General features: G+C 39.9%; 1 protein-coding gene across 1 annotated transcript in view; it reads right to left on the bottom strand.

Moving 5' to 3' along the window:
* The window catches only part of agap1 (ArfGAP with GTPase domain, ankyrin repeat and PH domain 1), a 166483-nt gene that overhangs the window by 70488 nt on the left and 77491 nt on the right, over positions 1 to 18504 (bottom strand). Inside the window, 5 exon segments of the mRNA XM_072683772.1 lie at positions 8718 to 8852; positions 10552 to 10582; positions 10584 to 10694; positions 11220 to 11239; positions 11242 to 11304. Coding sequence (XP_072539873.1) covers positions 8718 to 8852; positions 10552 to 10582; positions 10584 to 10694; positions 11220 to 11239; positions 11242 to 11304 — 360 coding nt within the window.

The following is an 18504-nucleotide window of genomic DNA, read 5'->3' on the forward strand; positions in this document are numbered from 1 at the left end:
ATTGGATCTATTAAAGGCCTGAGCTTTAATGATGATTCGGCCATAAACATTTACCTTCAGGTGAGAGAGTTCTGTCCAAGGGCAGCCGCCATGACACTCCACTAAAACTCATTCACACCGAACCCAATCTGCTGCTACATCAACAGCTCACATCTGTGTTTGTTTAGATTCGAGCACCACAAACACAAACACTTTAAGGCTTCTTAAAGACAAATATACCACCTCATATATCAAGCCTTCATGCCAACTCACACAAGCACACTTCGGTTATTATGACCACTCATGAGCACCATAATGTCATCCTTACAGCTACAGGTTACTACGAACAATGAAGCAGGCAAACGGAGGTGGCTGGGAGATATATGTCCGCACACCCACAGACGGTGGTTCCGGCTGTATTTTACTTTAAGTGTTAAGAACAGTTATGATAAGCCTGTGTTAAATATTTAAACTACACAGCTAATGCAATTTAACTTTACCCATCAATCTCAGCTCCCCAGTGAGCGGCAGCCATTTATCCTGGTGGGAACGACTAGCGTTTGATCAGATTTATGGCACGTCCCTCTGACACTGGAGTGGAGAAGGACTTGAGCAGACCTGCTTCTATGTCACCACCTTTCACACTGCAGAAATTTACAGTGTAAAGCAGAGAGGCTAATACTTATTTTTGAGGCTACTTTTGAAGATTTTGGTGCCTTTTGAAGAATGTACTATTTTCCACTGAACAAAGCATTTCGTCTCATATACACACCGTTATATCAGAATATCATGACTGCCCCTAGTTTGGAACTTGGCCCATTCCATCAACTCTACTTACCATGTAGGAGCACTTAGTAATTTTATAATTACAGACTGTAGTCCATTTGTTTCTCTTCATTACTTTGTTAGTCTCTTCATCCCGTTTTTTTTTTAATGGTCAGGACCCCACAGAGCAGGCATCATTTGGGTGTTGTGTCATTGTCAGCACTGCAGTGACATGCCGCGTTAGCGTGTGTTAAGAGCACCTACAGTTGGCCAGGTCTGCTCTAGCAGGGTGAAAATCTGACATCCTGACTTTTCTTGGAAAAGTGCCCCACTTAAAGTTATTGAACACTTCAGAAAGGCAGACTGGCTGACGGTGTGCTTTGTTTTATGTAGTCTTCTTGCCAGCAAGGAGTGTGTGTGAAATAGCTAAACTTAGCAAATAGTAGTGGACACTGTGTACTGTATGCCTGACCACATTTTGTATCAAGTGTTTCCCACTTAAGCGTTGCTTATATCATTGTGTGCTGTTGTAGTCTGTATGCTTGTATCTGAGATGTTGGTTCAGATAAATTTTAATCTAGGCCAGCCTGCATTTAATGGGTCAGAAGCGCCTGCTAACTACAGCATTTATTTCGTGTCGTCCACCAGAGGTCACAACCTTAACACTATATGCTGAGCTGATACTACACACTGACCTTTATCCTTTAGCACCCAAAGAGAGGGAGCAAAGGAGCGAGAGAGAGAGAGAAAGAGAGAGAGAGAGAGAGAGAGAGAGAGAGAGAGAGAGAGAGACAGAGAGAGAGAGGGGGGGGAAATGGGGGAGTTTGGAAAGGAGAGTATAAAAGGGAGAGAGCGAGAGAATGAGCGAGAGAGAAAGAAAAAAGGGGGAGCGCCCTGGTGAGTTTATTAGGCTGCTGTCAGGCCGCTTAGCAGCAGAGTGCTATAAATATTAACTAATGAGTCGGAGGGAGCGGCAGGCTGGCAGATGAGCCGCCCGCCAGGGATCCCATACAAAGGTCAGAGAGCTACCTCACTTACTGCTCAGTAATTACACCAGCTCTCAGACCTGCTCCAACACACACACACACATTCATACGTGTATGTGTGTGTATATAAATGTATATATACACACACACACTTTAGTACAGTTTATTTATTTATTTATATATATATATATATATATATATACACACATACACACACCCACAGTCGCAGAGTCTCTTCACCAGAGGATACTTGGTTAGATACGTCATACACAGCTAAGACCATTAAGCCATCCTCTGCAAACACTGCTACATCCTCCTACCCAACCCACACACATTTCAAAACCACTGAAGAATGCCACTGATGGCTGCAACAAATCCTTTATTACATTAATATTTCTCATTAATATTAATGTAGATGATAACTACAGGGATGTATCAATTTACTATATGTACTTGTACTAGTGTCATATCTATCAGAACAGGTCTACCAGACTATGAATATGCTGTACCCAGTATAATAATATTAAAAACAATAATTTTAAAGGGTTAAAAAGTCCAGAGAAATCCACTGAAATAACAGTAAAAAAAAAACAAAACTTTTATCGGGCAAACAGAAGCCTCTGGAACAGATACCAGTTAACCAACGCAAGCACAGCCACATCACTACACAACACTAGGCTGACTGAAGCATGCACCGAAGTGGTTATCCACCACAGAGCTAAAAGCTAATGCTAGGCATGCGACATTCTCCTGAGCCAAGTAACCACGTTGACTGGACACTGAGAGGACCCAGAGAAGAAAAATGAATTTGTGATCATTTGTTCCTGTTACAGTGCTAAGCTACAGCCAATAAAAACAGAACTTATCAACTTATCATCATACTTATCATTATTATCATACACACAACCCCCCCCCCCCCAAACCACATCATACAAGAAAAATCAGTGCGTTTAATTCTCAGGCAACAATAACAGGTTTAAAGCTAAACTTCCAATGTAGCAGAAAGCAAAGATTTAATCAGAGGACAAAAAAAGTCTACCTTCTTCCTAAACTACTTAATGTGAGGTAATCTGAGATAATTAAGGAAACTGTTCCTACCCCAAATGAGCCAATTTCAAAATAAAAACATGATATTGTGGAACTAACAATGATACAATTAATAATAACAGCATCCCTGTGTCTCTTGGAAGCGTTCCTCAGCTCTATGAGTAGACTACTGCTCACTGTGAGCAATCACGTCTCGTACTGAGAGCCCGCCGGTCACAATTAAACAACAACGACAACAACTAAACTAATTACAGCAATAAAAGTATATGACGGTGACAATGGAGAATAATCAGAGGACATTAAAGGCCAACAGAGAGAGCGAGAGAGAGAGAGACACAGAGAGAGAGACAGACAGAAAGAGACAGACAGACAGACAGCAGAGCTCGTTAGTAGTTAGCGCGTGCTAACGAAGCTTTCCATCCTCAGCTCTGACACTGCGGCGGGCTGGCTAGCAAGGAGTGGGGGGTGGGTTGTGGGCTGGCAAGGTGGAGGGGTAATTAGGATAATTAAATTAGCGCACTGATGGACGCAGGCTGGGGAGATGTCAAGATCCCTCACCTTTACCAAAAGACCCAGCTCCCCCAGCCCCCCCACAACACACACACACACACACACACACACACACACACACACACACACACACAAATGCAAATTGACTACTTAAATTGCACACACAATCTAGCACGCACACACACTCTCGCACAACTGGGCAAAACCCTTGGCTGACCCCAGCTAAATAAAATGCCTCTATTTGTCCACTGGCCATCTCACAAACACTCTCTTATATAAATTTAATGCAGATAACTACTCTGCCAATTATTTTTAATGGTTAATGCTTGTTATTTATGCAATGGCATTCTACGATCCTGCTGGCCTGCACAGTTTGATTTACGACAGTTTAAGACACTGTATTACTGCCAGCTCAACTGCGGACAATTACTGTTTATAAGAGGCAAAAGGCCAGACAGGGCTCTTGTATAACACAGGCCACCTCATTCACGTAGACCTTTGCAAGGCTGGAATTTGTGAAATTGAAGAAACAATAGATTCAGGAACAAATTTCAGAATCATCATACAACCATAATAGCAAAACATCAATGCAAATATTTAATGATGTTTAAACTATGGTTGCTTCCTGGTTAAACCACATTTTTAGTATAGGTCCTGTATCACTATCCCTGTATCCCCATGTCCACTTCTGCCATTTTTCTAACCACTCTTGACTTAGAACTGAACAGTACGTATTATGACTTTGAAGTGTGCCAACAATCTAGCAACCACCATGTAAACCAATCACAGTAACTATACAACTCCATACCAACCACTTTAAGTTGATTTCTATGTATGAACTGTTCAGACTTAGAAGCGTATGCTATGCTTTAAAAAATGTATAGCATAACACTTTTCTAAAACTAAGCTTGTCTGATGAAAATCCAGTAGAAAGTCTTCCCAGGACAGTAGAGACAGTTACTCCAACAAAAGCAGGAAAACTATTATTTATATCCTTAATTTGTGAGGAAACCATAAATGAGTATGTGTTCTAATACTTTTGTCTATATAGTGTACATACCAGAGGTAGATTATATCTGCCCATTATGATTTATTTTACTCCAGACTTGGAAAGAGTGCATTATTAACATCATACCAAGTCAAATCACTCCTCCTGATGAGGTCTGGTAAAAATGTTTGTATTTTAAATTATCACAATATTTCAGAAAAGCCCTACTTAACATCCAGTAAAAGTGCCATCTGAGTGCAAGAGGTGTAACAGAAACTAAAATGGTTATAATTTTTGTCAAGTCGCATCTACAGTAGAACACCTAGTTGAGCTATGCTATGCTTTAAAAAATGTATAGCATAACACTTTTCTAAAACTAAGCTTGTCTGATGTCAGTTTTAACACCACTGTCTTAAAAACTATGGAAACTGCCAGATTTGAGCTGAAGGGGAAAAAAAAAAAAAAAAAAAAAAAAAAAACGTTAGCGCTGTAGGACGTATTTTAGAGAAACAAACGGACTAAAGGCTCGTCTGCAGCTCGTCTAATGAGGGATGAGATCACAGCGCAGCTCATAGCCAATTATTTTCCGGTGAGCATGACCATTGTGTTACACACAGCCTCCTAACCAAGAGACTCGGCCTGTGGTGGAGAAACGGACCAAGACTTCATTGGAAAATTAAGGTCATGTGCATAGTAATTATGGCCACTGCATTGCTTTGATGCAAGAATAAGCCCAAGTCAGGCAAACAAAATCGAGTGTGGTGGGTGCGCGTGGACAACCACACACCCACCTCTGGGCACAGAGAGAGAGAGAGAGAGAGAGAGAGAGAGAGAGAGAGAGAGAGAGAGAGAGAGAGAGAGAGAGAGAGAGAGAGAGAGAGAGAGAGAGAGAGAGAGAGAGAGAGAGAGAGAGAGAGAGAGAGAGAGAGAGAGAGAGAGAGAGCAGAGAGAGAGAGAGAGAAAAAACACACACACCAGAAACCAAGATGTCGTTGAGACACAAAACATTAAAATAATCATTTTGGTACTCATCAATGAATTCCACTACAGTGGATAATTAGAATGCGTGATTAATTGAGGATGATGGAATGAGAAATGCAAGGAGACAGCGTCGGTAATGATAAGAAATTTAGTCTTTTCTTCTTCTCATTTAGCGCTACTGATGAGCTTGGCCATCACACAGACACGCACCCACTCTTCTGCTCTCTCTCGTACACACACACACACACCACACACACACACACACACACACACACACACAGCTAAATTACAAGCAGACTTGGCTGCAGCCAACAGTGTAATAATTAAGGGGATAATGCTGGCTGAGCGTTTAGAGTGTAAATCTCCCTCCTGGGGCCGAGGGCTTTGCGCTGCTCAGCAAGCCTGGCTACATCTGCCATGCAACCAATCACACCTTCACACAAAAATACTAATGCACGGCTTGGGGATGCACAATATTTACATCAACCTTGAATCGTTATCATGTTTCCATACCTTAAACGCCCTGATGCTTCGGGTGAGTTTTACACTTCTGAACAGAACACTACTTCATGGCTAAAAGTTTGTGGACGCCTGATTCAATGTCCTATTAAAACACGATTTTGTCACATGCCATTACTACAAAAACAACCTCTAATCTTAGGTGTTGGTGTTGCACTAAATGTTGAAACATTGCAGTGAGGATTTGATCGCATTCAGTATCAGTGAGCTCTGGCACTGATGTTAGATAATTAGTTCTGGATCACAAAAACACCACTCCAACTCATCCAAGGGTACTGAACATACAGCAATTATTCCAGAAAAACCCAGTTCCACAGCCCAATGCTGGTGGGACTGCTTTAATCCATCTAGCTCTTGGACCTGTGCAGAAGCACTAGCTCTATTGTTACATGCTTTTCTATGGAAATTATACAAGCTGTGTTTGTGCGCATGTATGCTCAATATTAAATAAAGAATAAAATAGACGCAGACAGAGCCTTCTCTGCATTACTCTGCGTTCAATTCGTCTGTATTCACGCACACGTATTTGTGGTGGTAACATTGTGTAAAACAGAATTATTCATCATATGTAAAGGGAGTATGAGCCTTCAGAAGGGTCCTCAAATATATATTTCATCTCATTGCTTCCCACAGGCACTTACCGCTGAATGCAAAATACCAAACACTGTCAGAAACCAACTTGTTTACTGTAATATGAGAAACACATGATTTTGAGGTTGGCTCACCTTTGCAGTACAAATATCCTCCAGTGGGGGGCGTTATTAGCAACCAAGTTGCTTAGGTAGACTTAATTTAGAGATTGCACACACACTAAACGCAGGTGGCATATTCATAAAACAAGTCGCCTTCAAAAGGAAATAGTTACAAATAACGCTGAAAGAGCTGCAGCAGAGGTTGAGGACAGGGCTTGCTCTCAAGAGAAGATGGGGAGGTGATGTTATCAATAATAATAATAGAAATAGCGCAGCCCTAGAATTTTATGCAAGTGATACTTACGCTTTGACCATGTTTTTTGAGCACGTTGGACAACCACATATGCTATTCTGGTTAAAATAACACATGACCATATCGCATTCAGGGTTCACAAGTGTGTTTTTAATATACTGGAAGCTATTCACAGTTCTTTCTGGAACTTGCAACACTAACAATGCCACAAAAAATACCAGATATCAGTCTATAATTCCCATCCCAGGTCAGGTGCAACCATATGTAGTATATGTTTAATATGTAATATTACAATGTGCCATTTTGCACCTATTGTGCATCCCTAATTAGAATCCTCCCCTTAGTCCTCTGACCAAACACATCCTCTCCATTGTTAGAGCAATAAAAAAAGAAAAGGATGAAAGCAAAACAAAATACAAAAACATTTTGCAAAACAAAGACTCAGCAATTAAAAAAAAAAAAAAAAAAAAAAAAAAAAAAAAAAAAAAACACACATGGTACAAGTCCCAGTACAGAACTCAGGGCCCCAAGTGAGTACTAGAGGCCCTGTAGGGCTGGGTGGTAAAGCAGGAAAGCACTAAATGGGTTTTGTTCCAACTGATTTCCCCACAGACAGAGCTCTGGAGGCTGCATGCTGTCCATCAGACACATCCCAACTCTACACCCAACCATCTCCCTCATATACTTACATCTATACCGCGTCATAACATTCCACACAACATCTTCAACATGAATCCAACATTACTGACAAACCATTTAGCCAACATGAGTAACTGTTATGATAAATTATTAACACTGAGAATATCATGGGTCTTGTCAAAACAAAAGATTTAGACTAAGCACAGACCAACTAAAAGAACAGCATGATAAAATAACCGACATCTAATATGTTTCTCACTTAATTCCTTTACTAACATAGCCTATAGTTATTTATTTACAATCTATAAAATTAAATTATGCATATTCTATTGTTTATTATTCGATATTTTTATAATAAACAGAGCATACCTCATTTATGTATTTTATTTATGTAAATTAAGTGATTGAATGATTTAAATTCAAATGCTCTGGGATGTGCAAAAGCATGTTTTTTATAGACAAAGTATCATTAAATGCAATTTGACTAGGGTTGCAAATAACTTAAAATCGTGCAATGTCACAACGCACCATAAAACCGATCTATAGATGCAGCTGGAAAGCTTTTTCCCATTGGAAAAAGAGGAAATGTCCACTAATTTCCATTTCTTATAACTGACAAGACAAGTTAAGAAGTCACCAACTTTTTCTCAAGAGCAACGAATGAATGATTTTGAAAGCTGGGCTGAGAATCATGTAGAACGGAGCGTCAAGACCTCCAAGATGAGATTTGAGGACCACTGGTGTAGTTTTGTGAACATGCAGCTGTTAACATTTACTGCCCCCTAGTGGACAGTGGACTATTCCATCAGGACTACAGTCAGGGCAGCTGAACTTTCCGTAGTGTCCATAAATAAACATGAAAACTAAAAAACAGAAAATGGTTGCTGACAAAAAACAGCCCTTTCACTGACAGGCCCGATAGTGAGCTTTGGGACATCACTATGAGGCGTAAGATCAAAAACAGTTGAGTTGAGCAAAGAAGGTGAGATGGGCCATTTAACCCGCAATTAAGACTTGATTAAGACCTGAGCTGGCCGCCTATTCTGCACATAATGTCACCTTGTTCTCTGTGCCGCTTCGCACTAATCAGCACATTAGCAACACTGGAGGACTCTATCTGAACCTTGTGTGGAGAGTTTGATTTGTTAGTAAATCTCAGAGGAAAAATCTGCTGGATATGAAACCGCAAGCTCTGTTTGTTATAGTGTTACACAACATCTCTCAGACAGATCTGCTTGTGAATAAACAGATGATATAATCGAGGACACTTTACGTAATGCTCCATAACACCAACCATTCTGTACACTCTGACCTCAAGTTAAGCCGTAGTGAAACATAAATCCCAAAGAACAACTTACCGTCCTGAAATACACGTTCCACATTGAGGCCATAAGTGGCACAGGTCTCATAGTACGTACACCTCTTCAGGTCATTCGAGAGCTTGCGTGCTCGGGCGTCGTCGATGACGCGAGGGTTAGCTGCACTGATAGCATCTGCAGGTAGAAGATCAAAACAGTTGAACAGTTCAAAACGATGCTTTGGAATGGAATATATACACAAACCACATACACAAGCCCAGGCTGATCAGCCTCTGAGCCTCTGGTTGAACACTTTGTGTATGGCACCCTCTAGTGTCCACAAACAGGAAACTAAAAATAGGTATCTACATTAAAAAGGTCAGCACAATTATAACACTGAGATGTAAACAAAAGCATTCAGATGGTGGTTAGATGCAAAACGCTTTGTAGAGGGATTTAGAGAGATTTATTTTACAATGGTGGCGATTGAAACCAGGGGGCAAATATTTTATTTACTATTTAACACTGCCAATAAGCCTGCACGCGCACACGCACACACACACACACACACACACACACACACACACATTATATATTAAAATCACATATATACTCTTCATAATAGTAAGCACATTTGGTGGCACATTTAGTACAAAAAAAGCTTTACTTTGCATGTAGCTCTCTGTCATGAATGGACCTAAACTTAAAACCTACTCTTAAAACAATCGTAATACACTGCCCTGGTCATTAGGCAACATGTCTGCACCATTTTCTCTAAAAAAAAAATGTTTAAATTATTGGTTTGTGTTGTGGCTTTTAAATTATTCAAACACTTTAAAGTTTAAAGTTTTTATCACCACCAAAATTCTCCACAATTTCAATGAAAGCAGAACACCACAAAGTACAAATTATTTCCGGTAACTGTTTCGAATCTGAAGTGACTGCTGTAATTAAATGATCTCCATACTAAACATTTTCACTAAAATCTATTTAATACTAATTTAATACACTTAAAAAAAAATAACAACAACACCAACAATCACACAGCTCAGTGTTCAACTATGACTGCCCATATTGCAGTCCCTGCAGTACTGTCATTTACCCTATAGATGGAGCTACAGCATCAAAATTGGAAAACAGTTACAGCACAGCATTAATGAGAGTAACATTTGCAGTAAGAATCTAGATGCATTTGTCCAGATTAGAAAAGGATAAAAACTGCACTATCAAATTTTAAAAATGCTGCCGAGTCAGTAAAGCACATTAAGGTTTAGCAAAAAGTTGGTTTGGTGTGCCATTTCATTTCAAGTTTTTGTTCTAGTTACAGATAGCCGCTGTTATGCAAAACAGCAACTTTACAAATGAATGAATAGAATTCAATGTAGAAAGATTCACAGATCATTTTGGAGCATTTCCATTTGTCCATCCATCATGAAATGCAGAATTGAAATACAACAAAAAAGAAGATAAAAGGTTTTTGCGTGACAGCGACAATATACTGCTTGTGAAGTAACATTAAGCTTGTGAAATATGCAATATATAATAACTATGACTAATAACTATGAAGTGAACTATGAAGACTAAATAACTATGAAGCTTAACCTCAAGCTTAATTGAAAGCTTCATATTTCCTATTAAAAAGCATGTGCATCTGCAATCTGAATAAAGCACTGAGGCCAGGGTCATAATACGGAAATCGCCTCTGAATTCATTCTTCTTTATATATAATAATTCACCTTCCTGCTCACTGGGCTTATATGCAAGCATTACTGGACACTTATTTTATAAGAGAACCAGACACTGGAGCCATAGATGCACACTACTGCTGTGTGCACTGTGTGAAATATGAAGATGCATGTGTTTCTCTCTCAGCATGCTTTGAACCTAAACTCACCCTGAGTTCCCACAAGCACCAGGGGCACGTCGGGCAGTGTTGCGGTAGTTGGCCATGCGGCTGAAGTAGTGATAGACCGTCTGAAAGCTGATCTCGTCCTCCAGACTGAAGACAAAGATCACCGCGTCCACCCACAGTGCAAACTAAGAGAGATCGAGTTTAGCATTCCAGTTTAAACAAAACAAATCTTCAACACAGCCTTTCAGTGTTAGCATTCCTATGAGACCTGCAGCACAAAGTACGTGGGATTTCCTGTGCTTGTTGGCAGAGGAGCACTGGAAATCTTATTTGTGTAAACAAATGTCACCGACCCTGTGTGAACCACATTACATCACTGCACTGTGGCCATACTGTAACAGCTAACGGATGCAACGCTACAGCATGGCAGGGCACAGCTTTTAAGCTTTGTTTATAGAGGACAATGAAATGGTAAAATTCAATTTATTCTTCTTTATTCCAACAAAATTCATGGGCTACTTGATTGTATGTAATCATCTGCTGGACTGACAATAAAGGTCTTCAATCTGAAGGTCTTTAATCTGGTTCTCTAATCTGTTTGACGTGACTAACTGCACGTCAGGGTTAAGTAAAACAAACGTTCAGATGTGCATGAACAAAAAATTGTTGTTTGACTAGATGTGGTCTGTTGAGGTGTGTGTAATACCTACCTGTGCCTCCGGAGGGCCCCTTCATCCCTGATAAGGAGGAGGTAACTCTGTCCATCCACCACAATCTCCTTCTTAAAGCGTCCACCTACAGAACAGAAGCGAACAATTAATCCCAAATTGGGATTAATGGGAGTCGAGGCGTGGTCAGAGATTACAGTTAAAATGGATGGAGAGTGGTCGACTAAACAGAGTGACATGGAGATGGAAGGAGTTAATGTGTTCATCACCATTTAGCACATGGTATCTTACGTTCATACAACCCTTACACCTTACGGGCCACGACAGCAACCAAAACAACTGATGTACACAGTAATAGGCTAACAACATTCATTGCACATCTTAGCTTCTTTCCACAAAGAGCAGATATATTCTTCTAAAAGTAGATTTGGCTCATTGTAGTGAATCGTGTAAAAAGTTAGGCATCCTGTATAGGGCCAATTCTAACTGGCAATGGCAGAGAACAGCAGTGTGGAGCTAAGCCTGCAGCACAATTATATACAAGAATGTCCAATGGTGAGGAAAGGTAAAGATACTGTGGACGAAGGTCATAATATGTTGTAATTATGAAAATGAATTACAGTACTTTTACTTACAGTCTCTAATAAAGTATTCAAACCTCTGTGCATGCTCTCTGTGGAAAATAACAATTGTGACTGGGTTGTAGCATTTCCAAAACATGCGGCAGTCTGTTGGGTTTTTTGTTTGTTTGAAGTCATAAGTTTAGCCTTGCGACTCACTGAGGTGGGCGTGTTGATGGGCAAAATAATAAATAAAATAAATAATAAATCCTAATCCTACATTAAAACAAGACATGTAGTAGTGCAAAGATTTCCCATGGTTTTCAGGCAGAAAGGTCACGCAATATTCCAACATAAGTTCAATCTATTGACAATGAAAGCCACCTTTGGTGCAATAATCAGCTGAAGGCTGTAAATTCGTGTCGTATGTATGCTTTGTTTGCTGGGAGTTAGTCAGTCTACATTATTGGCAATATAAAAACCATATGAATATCACAATATTATTAGTTGTGAAAGATCTTTATGCAATATATAGCAATTTTGGTTTGTTTTTTGGTCATTTGCTTTAGTTTTTACTGTTATATTGTTTTATGATGTCATGTTGTAAAGCATATATTATATAAAAATGCGCTGTATAAAAAATTCTTATAATATACTGGTGATCAAAGGTTATATTCCCACAATACTATTAAACAATAGGTATAAGCTTGTGGCAGTATTGTGCTGGAGTTAATACCTTTTGACCCCGTTTACACTAGATCACTTCATGTTCCTTGAGAATATTCAAGATTATATCTAATGAGGCTAAGCCACATAAAAATGCAAGGTGTAAATGCTCCCAAGACGCATTTAAACAGATACAAATCCGATCATTTAAACTTCTTCAGTGGGTGGGCAGAGACGCATTTGAGTCAGTTTAAGCAGCGTTCACTGCATTTGACTACCCAGTATGAACGCATGTGCCTAAAAATGTCATCAGGATTCAATTCAGATACTACCCATACATGAAGTGATTGAGTGTAAACAAGGCCTTTTTGCTCTTCACTGTCACTTAATGAATAATGGCACATTAGTCTGAAGTGGTATTAAAAGGGCTCAGACCGCATGTGACCGCATAATGGGGTTACTCAAACATCTCTGGTGCATTTGACACTTGAATATCATGATTGAACATTGTGAATCTCTTATTGGCAAATATGAAGTCTTTATGTAAATTAACCTTTATGGGCTAATAAAATCCAACATAAGAGTTCATGGCAGCGGGCCTACACTAGTACATTTACTTTTGAGCAAATTCATGTAAATTACTGCTTGGATATGAACTAAAAATATAAATACATTTTCTACAAGATAACCGTTCTGTATTTAACAGAAGTAATTAAATGCAGGACAAAGCCCAGGGATTCGTTTGTTCTATCTGTCCTCTGCAAGGTTGACCCGAAGGAAATAGCAGTTGGTTTGACCTCTGAACCCTGCATCATGTGCACATGCACCAGAGGTCAGGTAAAGGAGCAGAGTGAGCTGCAGTGAGTTAACGATGAAAGAGAAGGTTGAAGTTTAAATATCTCTCTCTCTTTCCCGCTCTCTCATTTAATAAAGGATAAGAGGATTGGGGATTCCTGTGTGTTTATGTACATGTGTGTAAAAGAGGGTCTGTGAAGCGGTCAAAGGCTCTTAGCCTGTGCAGAGTTAAACGCTGCTAATCAGCTTGAGTCAAAATGAGATGACCTGCTGGAAAAGATGGAAGGTCAGCTCCGTACACAGGGGAACCACACAGGAACTACACTGACCTCTGACTTTTCACTTCTGTCCTTCTAGCAGTTCAACCTTTTGACTCTTAAAGAGGATAACAGAGGGAAAAAAATCGAATCCCTGAAGAGATCTGAGGAAGGACATTTGCACAAAGAATTGTGGCGGCTTAAAGGAGAATTGATTTTTGTACAATTTTAATGGTTGAGAGGCAAACAAAACCATTCAGAGTGGTTTGGTGTGAAGTGGTTTGTTGTAGAGAAATTTACACACTCCTGGCGATATAAACAAGAGATTCTAATGTCTACACAAGCACAGCAAATATGTAATGTTAAATGTGAAATAGAGGATTTATGTCTGTCAGACCTCTTCCTGTACCAGAGCCTTTTTGACACTCTGGTTTTATTTGCAAGGTCCACACTGAGTAAGTGTCACATTTTAAGAGCTGTAATGCTCTGATCTGTGTTCCTTTGTTAAGAGTCTCTTTCTAGTAGCAATCTAGACATGTTTAAATACTGCACTAGAGAGAAAGTGCAGCACCACAGTCTATTCCAAAATTGCTTTGGGTTTGTAATACCATATGTATATTAAAACAACAAGAAATACCATGAAGGTGCTCTAAACTCTGGCCATTAGACCACTTGCAAAAATACTAATGCTTACATTTCATGTTAGGCCTACATATATGTTTGTCCTTGCATTTCATGTTTGTTCTTGCACTCCATCCAGGGGGCATCATGTATAAAAAAATAAATAAAAAAAAAGTCCATACTGGTGATGGCACAAATTAACTGAGATCTGCCGTGAGTAATGATAAACATAAGACATTTATTCTGTCTACTGCAAACAGACCTAGCATTATGTGTAAGGAATGTAGCCTACCAAAAATACTCTAATAACCAAAAATACTATAAAAAACGTGTGAATCACACACAGCTGGGGACAGTTGGCAATGCTAAAGCTGTGTTCCTCTGCTGTCTCAGAACAGCAAAAACACTGGCTCACTCAGACAGAACAAAAAGACGACTTTGGTGCGGTTTCGTCTGATAGAGTCGTCTTCCTCAGTCTTCTCTGACTGGAGAGTATTTATCCAGTTTGAAAGCTTTTCTGTTCTCCTCTCTTAAAAAGACATGTTGCCTGACTCCTGACAGCTGTGAAAACGAGGACTAACTGAATGTTTAGCTAGCATGAATGCTTGACTAGCTGACGGAGTGTGGGTGTACGCATGTATGGGGGGAATATTTTGTTGTGTGCGGCAGTTCGTTGGAGTGCTGAGGCAGGATGGTCAGGCTGGAGCTGCCCGACGACTCTCTGTAATGACATGGTTGGCCGTTTTGTACTGTGAGGGAAGAGGAAGTGGAGTCGGGTCGGGAAAGCCAAGAGCAAAAAGGCAAAACAGTCAGCCACAGTTATTTATAACACCACTACAGTACAGCAAAGAGCGAGAATGTGAGAGAGAAAGCGTGAGACATGTCGAGAGAGACAGCGAGAGATTCAAGTAGGAGAGAAAAAGGATGGAGGGTGAGAGAAGAAAAAGTGAGAGAGCACGCTTAATGTAAAGGGAAGGAGAAGGCAGAGGAAGAATTCAGGGAGAACGAAAGAAAAATAAATAAATAAATAAAACAAGAGTATTCAAGAGAGAGCCCCGAAAGTAGAGGGAAGGAGTAGGCAGAGAAGAACACGCAAGAAAATGATGAATGCAGAGGGAAGGACGAATGAGACGAAAGCGGAAAGCCTTCAAGAGAGCTGACTGCATAGGGAAGGAGAAGAGACAGAAGAATTCAGGGAGAAAAGAAACAGAGAAAGAGTGTAAAAGGGAGAGAGTATATGTTCAGACACTCTTAACTATTTACACTCTGGCTTGCTTCTCCACAAGGTTAACCTCAGTTGAGTTTAGAGCCACAGTTCAAATAAGAGGCAGTCTGGTCTGCAGAGAGCCCTGGGTACTGCACACAGCAATGTCATACATTAATCAATGTATAAGAGCTACAGAAACACACCATGTTCATGTTAAGGTTTCGAGTCCTGTCAGCACACCGAGGAGACCCACAGTGACATCAACACTGCTGTGAGGTAGCCGAGCCCATAAGCTTCAATGCAGTGATTCTAACAGTAATGGGATGAAGTGGGTGAAATGGAGGATGAAAAATAGCATAGATACTGTGATAGAGAGACGGGAGGGATGAGGATGGCGTGCCACTTCCTTTACTGTAGCTCAATCTCTAAGGCTCGTCTGGCAGATGCAAGCCACGCAGAAAGGGCTTCCGTGTTTGGGCTGTAATGGACAGCTCGATATAGCTGGAAGGATAACACCTATTCAAGCAAAGTGCTTTAATAGGCAGTTTGCTTTTTCAGAAGGGGCAAGTTGGGTGAGCAATATTTATCAATGTTATCAGTATCACAATACATCCAATATATCCACAGTATAATACCGATATCCTCATATTCTCTGAAACTCATCTCTGATTTACACCAATTATAGAGCCTGTGTACAACGGCCAGTGTACAGTGTAAATTTTTTATGTGATGCTACTGATGGCTGGTACACGGTCATTTACAACTCCTACACAAATCTACCTGAATATCTGAATCTGACTACACTAAGTAAACATTTATATATGGACAGCCTGCTTTCTGTGCATGTGTTTCTTTTCCCGCTGTCTGCAGAGGCATCTCCCTTGGCCAGTTTAATCAGACATTTGCCAGTCTCAGACCCTTAACTTTCCAAGCTTTTAGCTGGCATTGATGGCGTGAATAGCTTGTAACATTTAGCATTTTAAGCAGTGTCTAAGCCTCATAAAAATGTAAGAACCAGTATCTTGAAAGTGCACATGTGAAGTGTACATTTAACACTGTAATTCTCAGGTGTAGAGTAACAGCTGCATTCACGTGTTCTGTGCACAGCATATGTACATCTAAATAAACGTGGTGTCTTTTTTTTTTTGGGGGGGGGGGGGGGGGGGGGGGTTGCACGATTAAATGTTTTACATTTAATGCAGTTGAAAATGAAAGGACATTTCAGAATAATAATCCACTGTTAACAAGTTGATGATGTAACGATACCAGTACTGTTTTTTTTTTTTTTTTTTTGGTTTGCATACTTTTTGAAACCAAATGTAAAAAAAAAAGAAATTAAAAAACATAGTAAAGCCAGTCATAAATAGATATTACCATTAAACAGAATCTTTGACATGAACCTATTACATTAGCATTTTGGTTTCCATGTGTTGTTTTTTGTGGTTCTGAAACCAAAAGTTGACACTGCAGTTTGTTTAAAGGCCACACATTGAAGTACCTTTACCTTTTTACATAGAGACGTGTACTTGAATGTGAAATTGCTGCATAAACACTTTGTTTCTAAACTGCCATTTTTCTCACTGCTCTGAAATGAGTTTTAAACACCAATTAAAAAGCTGTTTGATCGAGCCTAGCAAGATTAGCTTCCCTACTTGCCCCAAACTTTTCAAATGTGCAGACACTCAAACAGAAAATGCTGTTCTGTTATGCTATGATGTCTTATTCGGAATAAGGTAAAAAATATCAGAATTTATAGCCATCTATCAGAGTTGGTATCGTATAAGTACTCTGATACAAAATCTGGTATCGGAATGGAAAAAGTGGTATAGGTGCATCCCTAATATAAATAGATGTACTGAAGCATGTGAACTGGTGTTTCGTTGAAAACAATATAAATACACTGTATTGTGATATGCACTGAAGCAGACAGAAATTTAAACATTTTAGTTCATACAACCCACTTTTAGGTGGAACCTTAATCTAATCAAGCCATGTGAAGGAGGCTACACACCAACCCCAGCTCACTCCCTGTGGAAAGACCCAGCATCCCCTCAATGACAGAGATGGACAAAATGAGAGAAGGTTGGAGGAACTAAGCAAGAGAAACAAAGTAGTTACCTGCATCCACGTCAGCTAGTTAACAGTGCAGCCAAGGAAGGAGGAGAGAAATAAAAAAAGAAGAAGCAACAAATCAAGAAGCAGGCCAGTCAAACATGCATAATTAAACTCAGCAGAGAGAGAGAGAGAGGCTGTGTGTGTGTGTGAGTGAGAGAGAGAGAGAGAGAGAGAGAGAGAGAGAGAGAGAGAGAGAGAGAGAGAGAGAGAGAGAGAGAGAGAGAGAGAGAGAGAGAGAAAGAATGTGAGTGTAAGAGAGAGAGTAAATGTGTGTAAGCACTCAAGAGAGCTTGAGTAACAAAAAGAGAAAGATCCAAGATATACAAAAAGTAAAGGAACACAATAAGCACAGCATTCTTTTTTAGGTGTAGTAGCACAGCACGGCAGGAGCTGTAGCTGATGTGCGCCTGTGTGGGGGAGAAGCACTCAAATCCAACACATGCGTCTGTCACAGTTAAACCCAAAATAAATAAATAAACAAACACAACTTGCCCTCAGGACATCACCCCGCCTGATCTACAGCACTGACAAACTGTGGTTAACATCCCATACTTACACACACGCCTCTATAACATACATTTAGGAGAGGGAGGGTACAGAAAGTGAAGAGGAGAGAGAGAGAGAGAAGACCCAAAAAAAAAAAAAAAAAAAAAAATTAAAAAAAAAAAAAAAAACAGAACAGAGGAGAAACAATAAGACAGGAAGCACAGGAGAAGAGAAGAGCAGAGAAGTAAAAAGAGAAGAGAATATGAGAGAAAAGAGGAGAAAGGAATAGAAAAGGATAAGAAGAGCATGCAAGAAAACTTAAAGATAGGAAATACGGAAAACAAAAAGGAAATCTAAAAATGGAACAGAAGAGAGGAGAGGAGAAGTATAAAGAGAAGAGGTAAAAAGAAGCGAATAGTAGTAAAAAGAGGGGAAGACAAGAAAAGAAAGGAGAAGGTAAGTAAAAAGCGGAGAACTGAATAGAATGGAGGACAAAAAGAGATAAGAAAGCAAAGAGGAGACCTGAACAGAAGAGAAGAGATGTGAAGAGAAGAGAGAAGAAGAGGAGGAAATAAAAGACAAAAAAAGAGGGCGAACAGAGGAGGCAGACATCCAACAGT

This window comes from Salminus brasiliensis, chromosome 7 (genome assembly GCF_030463535.1).
Source record: "Salminus brasiliensis chromosome 7, fSalBra1.hap2, whole genome shotgun sequence".
Lineage (NCBI taxonomy): Eukaryota > Metazoa > Chordata > Actinopteri > Characiformes > Bryconidae > Salminus > Salminus brasiliensis.